The sequence below is a fragment of the Oncorhynchus clarkii genome, chromosome 11 (genome assembly GCF_045791955.1).
Source record: "Oncorhynchus clarkii lewisi isolate Uvic-CL-2024 chromosome 11, UVic_Ocla_1.0, whole genome shotgun sequence".
Classification (NCBI taxonomy): Eukaryota; Metazoa; Chordata; class Actinopteri; order Salmoniformes; family Salmonidae; genus Oncorhynchus; species Oncorhynchus clarkii.
This window is the reverse complement of record NC_092157.1, coordinates 228,677-241,429: the sequence shown is the minus strand read 5'-3', so window position 1 is coordinate 241,429 and position 12,753 is coordinate 228,677. Positions and strand designations below refer to the sequence as shown.

General features: G+C 47.4%; 1 protein-coding gene across 1 annotated transcript in view; it reads right to left on the bottom strand.

Annotated features, from left to right (window-relative positions):
* The window catches only part of LOC139420112 (glycyl-tRNA synthetase 1), a 47,957-nt gene that overhangs the window by 24,463 nt on the left and 10,741 nt on the right, over positions 1 to 12,753 (bottom strand). Inside the window, exons 2-5 of the mRNA XM_071169840.1 lie at positions 12,445 to 12,546; positions 12,117 to 12,219; positions 9,174 to 9,315; positions 2,967 to 3,055 (exon numbers count right to left, since the gene is read on the bottom strand). Of these exons, the coding sequence (XP_071025941.1) occupies positions 2,967 to 3,055; positions 9,174 to 9,315; positions 12,117 to 12,219; positions 12,445 to 12,546 (436 nt within the window). The remainder of the gene's footprint in view (positions 1 to 2,966; positions 3,056 to 9,173; positions 9,316 to 12,116; positions 12,220 to 12,444; positions 12,547 to 12,753) is intronic.

Here is a 12,753-nt window from a genome sequence, read left to right as displayed (position 1 = left end):
GAGGGACAACAGAGTACTAACAGGCCTCAGCCAACTGATGCAGAGAGACAACAGAGTACTGACAGGCCTCAGCCAACTGATGCACAGGGACAACAGAGTACTAACAGGCCTCAGCCAACTGATGGAGAGGGACAACAGAGTACTAACAGGCCTCAGCCAACTGATGGTGAGGGACAACAGAGTACTGACAGGCCTCAGCCAACTGATGCAGAGAGACAACAGAGTACTGACAGGCCTCAGCCAACTGATGCACAGGGACAACAGAGTACTAACAGGCCTCAGCCAACTGATACACAGGGACAACAGAGTACTAACAGGCCTCAGCCAACTGATGCACAGGGACAACAGAGTACTGACAGGCCTCAGCCAACTGATGCTGAGGGACAACAGAGTACTAACAGGCCTCAGCCAACTGATGGTGAGGGACAACAGAGTACTAACAGGCCTCAGCCAACTGATGCAGAGAGACAACAGAGTACTGACAAGCCTCAGCCAACTGATGCACAGGGACAACAGAGTACTAACAGGCCTCAGCCAACTGATGCAGAGAGACAACAGAGTACTAACAGGCCTCAGCCAACTGATGCAGAGAGACAACAGAGTACTGACAGGCCTCAGCCAACTGATGCAGAGAGACAACAGAGTACTGACAGGCCTCAGCCAACTGATGCACAGGGACAACAGAGTACTAACAGGCCTCAGCCAACTGATGCACAGGGACAACAGAGTACTGACAGGCCTCAGCCAACTGATGCACAGGGACAACAGAGTACTAACAGGCCTCAGCCAACTGATGCACATGGACAACAGAGTACTGACAGGCCTCAGCCAACTGATGCAGAGAGACAACAGAGTACTGACAGGCCTCAGCCAACTGATGCAGAGAGACAACAGAGTACTGACAGGCCTCAGCCAACTGATGCACAGGGACAACAGAGTACTAACAGGCCTCAGCCAACTGATGCAGAGAGACAACAGAGTACTGACAGGCCTCAGCCAACTGATGCACAGAGACAACAGAGTACTGACAGGCCTCAGCCAACTGATGCACAGAGACAACAGAGTACTGACAGGCCTCAGCCAACTGATGCTGAGGGACAACAGAGTACTGACAGGCCTCAGCCAACTGATGCTGAGGGACAACAGAGTACTGACAGGCCTCAGCCAACTGATGCACAGGGACAACAGAGTACTGACAGGCCTCAGCCAACTGATGCACAGGGACAACAGAGTACTGACAGGCCTCAGCCAACTGATGCAGAGAGACAACAGAGTACTGACAGGCCTCAGCCAACTGATGCACAGAGACAACAGAGTACTGACAGGCCTCAGCCAACTGATGCACAGGGACAACAGAGTACTAACAGGCCTCAGCCATCTGATGCACAGGGACAACAGAGTACTAACAGGCCTCAGCCAACTGATGCAGAGAGACAACAGAGTACTGACAGGCCTCAGCCAACTGATGCACAGGGACAACAGAGTACTGACAGGCCTCAGCCAACTGATGCACAGGGACAACAGAGTACTGACAGGCCTCAGCCAAATGATGCAGAGACAACAGAATACTGACAGGCCTCAGCCAACTGATGCACAGGGACAACAGAGTACTGCCAGGCCTCAGCCAACTGATGCACAGGGACAACAGAGTACTGACAAGCCTCAGCCAACTGATGCACAGGGACAACAGAGTACTGACAGGCCTCAGCCAACTGATGCAGAGAGACAACAGAGTACTGACAGGCCTCAGCCAACTGATGCAGAGAGACAACAGAGTACTGACAGGCCTCAGCCAACTGATGCACAGGGACAACAGAGTACTAACAGGCCTCAGCCAACTGATGCAGAGAGACAACAGAGTACTAACAGGCCTCAGCCAACTGATGCACAGAGACAACAGAGTACTGACAGGCCTCAGCCAACTGATGCTGAGGGACAACAGAGTACTAACAGGCCTCAGCCAACTGATGGTGAGGGACAACAGAGTACTGACAGGCCTCAGCCAACTGATGCACAGGGACAACAGAGTACTGACAGGCCTCAGCCAACTGATGCAGAGAGACAACAGAGTACTGACAGGCCTCAGCCAACTGATGCACAGAGACAACAGAGTACTGAAAGGCCTCAGCCAACTGATGCACAGGGACAACAGAGTACTAACAGGCCTCAGCCATCTGATGCTGAGGGACAACAGAGTACTGACAGGCCTCAGCCAACTGATGCAGAGACAACAGAGTACTGACAGGCCTCAGCCAACTGATGCAGAGAGACAACAGAGTACTGACAGGCCTCAGCCAACTGATGCACAGAGACAACAGAGTACTGACAGGCCTCAGCCAACTGATGCAGAGAGACAACAGAGTACTGACAGGCCTCAGCCAACTGATGCACAGAGCCAACTGATGCACAGAGACAACAGAGTACTAACAGGCCTCAGCCAACTGATGCACAGAGACAACAGAGTACTGACAGGCCTCAGCCAACTGATGCTGAGGGACAACAGAGTACTAACAGGCCTCAGCCAACTGATGGTGAGGGACAACAGAGTACTAACAGGCCTCAGCCAACTGATGCAGAGAGACAACAGAGTACTGACAGGCCTCAGCCAACTGATGCAGAGAGACAACAGAGTACTGACAGGCCTCAGCCAACTGATGCACAGGGACAACAGAGTACTAACAGGCCTCAGCCAACTGATGCACAGAGACAACAGAGTACTAACAGGCCTCAGCCAACTGATGCACAGGGACAACAGAATACTGACAGGCCTCAGCCAACTGATGCACAGGGACAACAGAATACTGACAGGCCTCAGCCAACTGATGCACAGGGACAACAGAGTACTGAAGAAAGGTTTGACTTCTGGAATGTCAGGGCTCAATTCTATTATATTGATGTCGAGGTTGGGAAATACCAGTGAATAAGGCATTTCTCTTTTTCAAACCACTTCAAAAGTATAGACTAACCTTTGAGGAGGTGGTCTGCCCTGAAACACTCTCCGTTCTTCACGTCTTTCACCATGTAGTCCGCAAACTTGTCCACGTGTCCAGACGTCCTGTAGACATAATAGCACATTATACCCAAATATTCAGATTGGAACAGAGCAGTAAGCTGTACTAAATCTCTAAGAACCACCATGCACCCGTCTGACTGTAGGAACCCCCCGTCTGTCTGTCTGAACCCCCTGTCTGTCTGTCTGAACCCCCTGTCTGAACCCCCTGTCTGTCTGTCTGTCTAAACCCCCTGTCTGTCTAAACCCCCTGTCTGTCTGTCTGTCTGTCTAAAACCCCTGTCTGTCTAAACCCCCTGTCTGTCTGTCTGTCCAAACCCCCTGTCTGTCTAAATCCCCTGTCTGTCTAAACCCCCTGTCTGTCTAAACCCCCTGTCTGTCTAAACCCCCTGTCTGTCTGTCTGTACCCCCTGTCTGTCTATCTGAACCCCCTGTCTGTCTGAACCCCCTGTCTGTCTGAACCCCCTGTCTGTCTGAACCCCTTGTCTGTCTGTCTGAACTGTCTGTACCGTCTGTACCCCCTGTCTGTCTGTCTGAACCCCCTGTCTGTCTAAACCCCCTGTCTGTCTGAACCCCCTGTCTGTCTGTACCGTCTGTCCGTCTGTACCCCCTGTCCGTCCGAACCCCCTGTCCGTCCGAACCCCCTGTCCGTCCGAACCCCCTGTCCGTCCGAACCCCCTGTCCGTCCGAACCCCCTGTCCGTCCGTCTGAACCCCCTGTCCGTCCGTCTGAACCCCCTGTCTGTCTGTCTGTCTGAACCCCCTGTCTGTCTGTCTGTGTCTGAACCCCCTGTCTGTCTGTCTGTGTCTGAACCCCCTGTCTGTCTGTCTGTGTCTGAACCCCCTGTCAGTCTGAACCCCCTGTCTGTCTGAACCGTCTGTCTGAACCCCCTGTCTGTCTGAACCGTCTGTCTGAACCCCCTGTCTGTCTGTCTGTACCGTCTGTACCCCCTGTCCGTCTGTACCCCCTGCCCGTCTGTCCGTCTGAACCCCCTGTCCGTCTGAACCCTATTAACCACTAAATGAGTGGTGGAGTAGCCACTATTAACCACTAAATGAGTGATGGAGTAGCCACTATTAACCACTAAATGAGTGATGGAGTAGCCACTATTAACCACTAAATGAGTGATGGAGTAGCCACTATTAACCACTAAATGAGTGATGGAGTAGCCACTATTAACCACTAAATGAGTGATGGAGTAGCCACTATTAACCACTAAATGAGTGATGGAGTAGCCACTATTAACCACTAAATGAGTGATGGAGTAGCCACTATTAACCACTAAATGAGTGATGGGAGTAGCCACTATTAACCACTAAATGAGTGATGGAGTAGCCAGTATTAACCACTAAATGAGTGATGGAGTAGCCACTATTAACCACTAAATGAGTGATGGAGTAGTCACTATTAACCACTAAATGAGTGATGGAGTAGCCACTATTAACCACTAAATGAGTGATGGAGTAGCCACTATTAACCACTAAATGAGTGATGGAGTAGCCACTATTAACCACTAAATGAGTGATGGAGTAGCCACTATTAACCACTAAATGAGTGATGGAGTAGCCACTATTAACCACTAAATGAGTGATGGAGTAGCCTCTATTAACCACTAAATGAGTGATGGAGTAGCCACTATTAACCACTAAATGAGTGATGGAGTAGCCACTATTAACCACTAAATGAGTGATGGAGTAGCCACTATTAACCACTAAATGAGTGATGGAGTAGCCTCTATTAACCACTAAATGAGTGCTGGAGTAGCCACTATTAGCCACTAAATGAGTGATGGAGTAGCCACTATTAACCACTAAATGAGTGATGGAGTAGACACTATTAACCACTAAATGAGTGATGGAGTAGCCTCTTTTAACCACTAAATGAGTGATGGAGTAGCCACTATTAACCACTAAATGTGTGATGGAGTAGCCACTATTAACCACTAAATGAGTGATGGAGTAGCCACTATTAGCCACTAAATGAGTGATGGAGTAGCCACTATTAACCACTAAATGAGTGATGGAGTAGACACTATTAACCACTAAATGAGTGATGGAGTAGCCACTATTAACCACTAAATGAGTGATGGAGTAGCCACTATTAACCACTAAATGAGTGATGGAGTAGCCACTATTAACCACTAAATGAGTGATGGAGTAGCCACTATTAACCACTAAATGAGTGATGGAGTAGACACTATTAACCACTAAATGAGTGATGGAGTAGACACTATTAACCACTAAATGAGTGATGGAGTAGCCACTATTAACCACTAAATGAGTGATGGAGTAGACACTATTAACCACTAAATGAGTGATGGAGTAGCCACTATTAACCACTAAATGAGTGGTGGAGTAGCCACTATTAACCACTAAATGAGTGATGGAGTAGCCACTATTAACCACTAAATGAGTGATGGAGTAGCCACTATTAACCACTAAATGAGTGATGGAGTAGCCACTATTAACCACTAAATGAGTGATGGAGTAGCCTCTATTAACCACTAAATGAGTGATGGAGTAGCCACTATTAACCACTAAATGAGTGATGGAGTAGCCACTATTAACCACTAAATGAGTGATGGAGTAGCCACTATTAACCACTAAATGAGTGATGGAGTAGCCACTATTAACCACTAAATGAGTGATGGAGTAGTCACTATTAACCACTAAATGAGTGATGGAGTAGACACTATTAACCACTATTAACCACTAAATGAGTGATGGAGTAGACACTATTAACCACTAAATGAGTGATGGAGTAGCCACTATTAACCACTAAATGAGTGATGGAGTAGCCTCTTTTAACCACTAAATGAGTGATGGAGTAGCCACTATTAACCACTAAATGTGTGATGGAGTAGCCACTATTAACCACTAAATGAGTGATGGAGTAGCCACTATTAGCCACTAAATGAGTGATGGAGTAGCCACTATTAACCACTAAATGAGTGATGGAGTAGCCTCTTTTAACCACTAAATGAGTGATGGAGTAGCCACTATTAACCACTAAATGTGTGATGGAGTAGCCACTATTAACCACTAAATGAGTGATGGAGTAGACACTATTAACCACTAAATGAGTGATGGAGTAGCCACTATTAACCACTAAATGAGTGATGGAGTAGCCTCTTTTAACCACTAAATGAGTGATGGAGTAGCCACTATTAACCACTAAATGTGTGATGGAGTAGCCACTATTAACCACTAAATGAGTGATGGAGTAGCCACTATTAGCCACTAAATGAGTGATGGAGTAGCCACTATTAACCACTAAATGAGTGATGGAGTAGACACTATTAACCACTAAATGAGTGATGGAGTAGCCACTATTAACCACTAAATGAGTGATGGAGTAGCCACTATTAACCACTAAATGAGTGATGGAGTAGCCACTATTAACCACTAAATGAGTGATGGAGTAGCCACTATTAACCACTAAATGAGTGATGGAGTAGCCACTATTAACCACTAAATGAGTGATGGAGTAGCCACTATTAACCACTAAATGAGTGATGCAAAAACAGTGGCAGTGATAGCCATGGAGAAGGAGCAGCTTCCAACAAAGAAATCATTGTTAAAAAGGGTTACACTGTTTCAATCAATTGGAAGTGGTTTGGCTTTTTGAAGTCTGACAAAGAGCAGAGCAACGTTCGGGGCAAATTGTGCCGTAGACAGGTGGCTACCAAGTCTGGTAATACGACAAACCTTTTTCAACATCTGAAGCAAAATCACTCTTTGAAACATGCAGGAAGTTTGAGTATGCTCCACGGTATTGATCAACGCCCCTCAAGCACCAGCCAATCTAGTGATGTTTGAGTTTGCTCCACGGTATTGATCAACGCCCCTCAAGCACCAGCCAATCTAGTGATGTTTGAGTTTGCTCCACGGTATTGATCAACGCCCCTCAAGCACCAGCCAATCTAGTGATGTTTGAGTTTGCTCCACGGTATTGATCAACGCCCCTCAAGCACCAGCCAATCTAGTGATGTTTGAGGTTGCTCCACGGTATTGATCAACGCCCCTCAAGCACCAGCCAATCTGGGGATGTTTGAGTATGCTCCACGGTATTGATCAACGCCCCTCAAGCACCAGCCAATCTGGGGATGTTTGAGTATGCTCCTCGGTATTGATCAACGCCCCTCAAGCACCAGCCAATCTAGTGATGTTTGAGTTTGCTCCACGGTATTGATCAACGCCCCTCAAGCACCAGCCAATCTGGGGATGTTTGAGGTTGCTCCACGGTATTGATCAACGCCCCTCAAGCACCAGCCAATCTGGGGATGTTTGAGTTTGCTCCACGGTATTGATCAACGCCCCTCAAGCACCAGCCGATCTGGGGATGTTTGAGTATGCTCCTCGGTATTGATCAACGCCCCTCAAGCACCAGCCAATCTAGTGATGTTTGAGTTTGCTCCACGGTATTGATCAACGCCCCTCAAGCACCAGCCGATCTAGGGATGTTTGCCCGAAGCAGTCAACACTGACAGCGTTTATGCCCTACAGGCAAACATCGAAAAGACAAAGACATCACAAATGCTATTATGCATTGCATTGCTAAGGACATGCTACCAATTAGCACTGTCGAAAAGGAAGATTTCAAGTGGCTTATCAATTTAATTGACCCCAGGTATGTGCACCATGGCCTCAACATGGACATTTTTCCTTAAAATTATACTTTATGTGTAGCTCACATAATTCAAAAAAATTTAACTTTATTTAACAACTTCTTATTTACCAATGACGGCCTATCGGAGAACTTTGGGTTAACTGCCTTGTTCTACCCCTGAACGACAGATTCTTACCTTGTCAGCTCGGGGACTCGATCTCGCAACCTTTCAGTTACTGGACCACGGTTTGATCAGGCATTCTAGAGTTTGACGCAGATAGGCACCTTTTAAACATTATTTGATTCAAATCGTGATAATTATCGTTATCGAATAAAGAAATATATAGATAGAGATAATATATTTCCCATATCGCCCAGCCCTAGGTGCACCCCCCTACCTACATCAATGGGACCGCAGTGGAGAAGGTGCACTGCCGCAAGACTCTCCAGAGGGTGTTGTGGTCTGCACAACGTATCACCGGGGGCAAACTACCTGCCCTCCATGACACTCACAGCAAAGATCATCAAGGACATCAACCACCCGAGTCACTGCCTGTTCACCCCACTATCATCCAGAAGGCGAGGTCAGTACAGGTACATCAAAGCTGGGACCGAGAGACTGAAACCCAGCTTCTATCTCAAGGCCATCAGACTGTTAAACAGCCATCACTAGCACATCTATAGGCATAGACTAGAAATCACTAGCCACTTTCAGGAATGAAACACTAGTCACTTTAATGTTACATATCTTGCATTACTCATCTCATATGTAGATACTGTATTCTATATTCTTCGTCACTTAAAGATGTTTACATATCTTGCATTACTCATCTCATTTGTAGATACTGTATTCTATATTCTTCGTCACTTAAATGTTTACATATCTACATTACTCATCTCATGTGTATATACTGTATTCTATACGGTATCTTAGTCCGTTCCGCTCTGACATAGCTCGTCCATATGCATGTAGTTGTGTAATATGTTGTGTATATGCGTAATATGTTGTGTATATGCGTAATATGTTGCGTATATGCGTAATATGTTGCGTATATGCGTAATATGTTGTGTATATGTGTATATTTTGTGTAATTTGTTAGGTATTACTGCACTGTCGGAGCTAGAAGTACAAGCATTTCCCTACACCGGCAATAACATCTGCTAACCACGTGTTTGTGAACAATACAATTAAATTTGTCTGTCTCTAGGAACCCACTGTCTGTCTGTGTCTCTAGGAACCCCCTGTCTGTCTGTCTCTAGGAACCCCTTGTCTGTCTGTCTCTAGGAACCCCCTGTCTGTCTGTCTGTAGGAACAACCAGGAACCCCCTGTCTGTCTGTCTGTCTGTCTGTCACAACCACCAGGCACTCCCTTCCTATACAGACATCTAACCACATACCACTATATCAGAACTACAACTCTACATGTCTATAGTGCAATAACAGAAGTCTGATGGACATTGGCTCCCACAGTCCAGTCCCTCCCTTTGTATTAGCGCTCTGATAACCACTATGTCAGTAAAGTTAGGTTTATTGCAGTACAGCATCAGGACCCACTTGAGAACGGGCTCCGGGGTGAGCATGGTGCAGTCGATCTCCAGGATTTGCTCCTCCTGGATGAAGTGCTGCCTCCAGGCCTGCAAGATGTTGTTCTTCAGGGCACAGCCCACAGGACCAAAGTCATACAGACCACTCACACCTGTAGAGGGAACATTACAGACCACTCACACCTGTAGAGGGAACATTACAGACCACTCACACCTGTAGAGGGAACATTACAGACCACTCACACCTGTAGAGGGAACATTACAGACCACTCACACCTGTAGAGGGAACATTACAGACCACTCACACCTGTAGAGGGAACATTACAGACCACTCACACCTGTAGAGGGAACATTACAGACCACTCACACCTGTAGAGGGAACATTACAGACCACTCACACCTGTAGAGGGAACATTACAGACCACTCACACCTGTAGAGGGAACATTACAGACCACTCACACCTGTAGAGGGAACATTACAGACCACTCACACCTGTAGAGGGAACATTACAGACCACTCACACAAATAACATCTGATTGTTGTATCGTGTGTGCCTCCGTGTATAACTAGGTGTGCGCCTCCGTGTATAACCAGGTGTGCGCCTCCGTGTATAACCAGGTGTGCGCCTCCGTGTAGAACCAGGTGTGCGCCTCCGTGTAGAACCAGGTGTGCGCCTCCGTGTAGAACCAGGTGTGCGCCTCCGTGTAGAACCAGGTGTGCGCCTCCGTGTAGAACCAGGTGTGCGCCTCCGTGTATAACCAGGTGTGCGCCTCCGTGTATAACCAGGTGTGCGCCTCCGTGTATAACCAGGTGTGCGCCTCCGTGTATAACCAGGTGTGCGCCTTCGTGTATAACCAGGTGTGCGCCTCCGTGTTTAACTAGGTGTATAACTAGGTGTATAACTAGGTGTATAACTAGGTGTGCGCCTCCGTGTATAACCAGGTGTGCGCCTCCGTGTATAACCAGGTGTGCGCCTCCGTGTATAACCAGGTGTGCGCCTCCGTGTATAACCAGGTGTGCGCCTCCGTGTATAACCAGGTGTGCGCCTCCGTGTATAACCAGGTGTGCGCCTCCGTGTATAACCAGGTGTGCGCCTCCGTGTATAACCAGGTGTGCGCCTCCGTGTATAACCAGGTGTGCGCCTCCGTGTATAACCAGGTGTGCGCCTCCGTGTATAACCAGGTGTGCGCCTCCGTGTATAACCAGGTGTGCGCCTCCGTGTATAACCAGGTGTGCGCCTCCGTGTATAACCAGGTGTGCGCCTCCGTGTATAACCAGGTGTGCGCCTCCGTGTATAACCAGGTGTGCGCCTCCGTGTATAACCAGGTGTGCGCCTCCGTGTATAACCAGGTGTGCGCCTCCGTGTATAACCAGGTGTGCGCCTCCGTGTATAACCAGGTGTGCGCCTCCGTGTATAACCAGGTGTGCGCCTCCGTGTATAACCAGGTGTGCGCCTCCGTGTATAACCAGGTGTGCGCCTCCGTGTATAACCAGGTGTGCGCCTCCGTGTAGAACCAGGTGTGCGCCTCCGTGTAGAACCAGGTGTGCGCCTCCGTGTATAACCAGGTGTGTGCCTCCGTGTATAACTAGGTGTGTGCCTCCGTGTATAACTAGGTGTGTGCCTCCGTGTATAACTAGGTGTATAACTAGGTGTGCGCCTCCGTGTATAACTAGGTGTATAACCAGGTGTGCGCCTCCGTGTATAACCAGGTGTGTGCCTCCGTGTATAACTAGGTGTGTGCCTCCGTGTATAACTAGGTGTGTGCCTCCGTGTATAACTAGGTGTATAACTAGGTGTGCGCCTCCGTGTATAACTAGGTGTGTGCCTCCGTGTATAACTAGGTGTGTGCCTCCGTGTATAACTAGGTGTATAACCAGGTGTGCGCCTCCGTGTATAACCAGGTGTGTGCCTCCGTGTATAACTAGGTGTGTGCCTCCGTGTATAACTAGGTGTGTGCCTCCGTGTATAACTAGGTGTATAACTAGGTGTGCGCCTCCGTGTATAACTAGGTGTGTGCCTCCGTGTATAACTAGGTGTGCGCCTCCGTGTGTAACTAGGTGTGTGCCTCCGTGTGTAACTAGGTGTGTGCCTCCGTGTGTAACTAGGTGTGTGCCTCCGTGTGTAACTAGGTGTGTGCCTCCGTGTATAACTAGGTGTGTGCCTCCGTGTATAACTAGGTGTGTGCCTCCGTGTATAACTAGGTGTGTGCCTCCGTGTATAACTAGGTGTGTGCCTCCGTGTATAACTAGGTGTGTGCCTCCGTGTATAACTAGGTGTGTGCCTCCGTGTATAACTAGGTGTATAACTAGGTGTATAACTAGGTGTATAACTAGGTGTATAACTAGGTGTATAACTAGGTGTGTGCCTCCGTGTATAACTAGGTGTATAACTAGGTGTATAACTAGGTGTATAACTAGGTGTGTGCCTCCGTGTATAACTAGGTGTATAACTAGGTGTATAACTAGGTGTATAACTAGGTGTATAACTAGGTGTATAACTAGGTGTGTGCCTCCGTGTATAGCTAGGTGTATAGCTAGGTGTATAACTAGGTGTATAACTAGGTGTATAACTAGGTGTATAACTAGGTGTGTGCCTCCGTGTATAGCTAGGTGTATAACTAGGTGTATAACTAGGTGTATAACTAGGTGTATAACTAGGTGTGTGCCTCCGTGTATAACTAGGTGTATAACTAGGTGTATAACTAGGTGTATAACTAGGTGTGTGCCTCCGTGTATAACTAGGTGTATAACTAGGTGTATAACTAGGTGTATAACTAGGTGTGTGCCTCCGTGTATAGCTAGGTGTATAGCTAGGTGTATAACTAGGTGTATAACTAGGTGTATAACTAGGTGTGTGCCTCCGTGTATAACTAGGTGTATAACTAGGTGTGTGCCTCCGTGTATAACTAGGTGTGTGCCTCCGTGTATAACTAGGTGTTACATAGATCTCACCTCCATAGATAGCGAAGGCCTGGTCATAGAAGAATCTCCTCTTCAACGTATCCTCCATCTTGGTTCTGTCAACAATGTCATCTTTGGGCTGCAGAGACAGTTCCTGGAATACAAACAGTAGTGTGGTGATTAACAGTTTGAGAAGACACAAAACACTACCGATCTAAGGTAGTGCATACCTACCAAAGCTGATTTCAGCTTTTAAAAGACGGCCGATTGTATAGTTACTGGAAAGATAAAAGTATTTGGTGCGATTCTGGCATACTGTGGTGTAGTAGGTTATACTGTAGGAGATACTTTTAGGAGGATATGCTTTAACAGAGCTCACCTTAGTTTCCAGAGTTCTCTTCCTAGCTTTCAGTTCAGCCACAGCTTTAAGGACGTCAACATCAGGGGCACCATCCTGTTTCATCTGGCGCACCAGCTCACCCTGTAACATGACAATTATACTGAGAGCTGACAGAATACTTCCCACACTTGACTGAAAGTCAGGAGACCTTCATGGTAAATTGTAAATGTGGATTTGTTCTTACCCTCTTGAAGCTAGGGGGCACTATTATGTTTGGAAAAATAACGTTCCCAAAGTAAACGGCCTATTTCTCAGGACCAGATGCTAGAATATGCATATAATTGACAG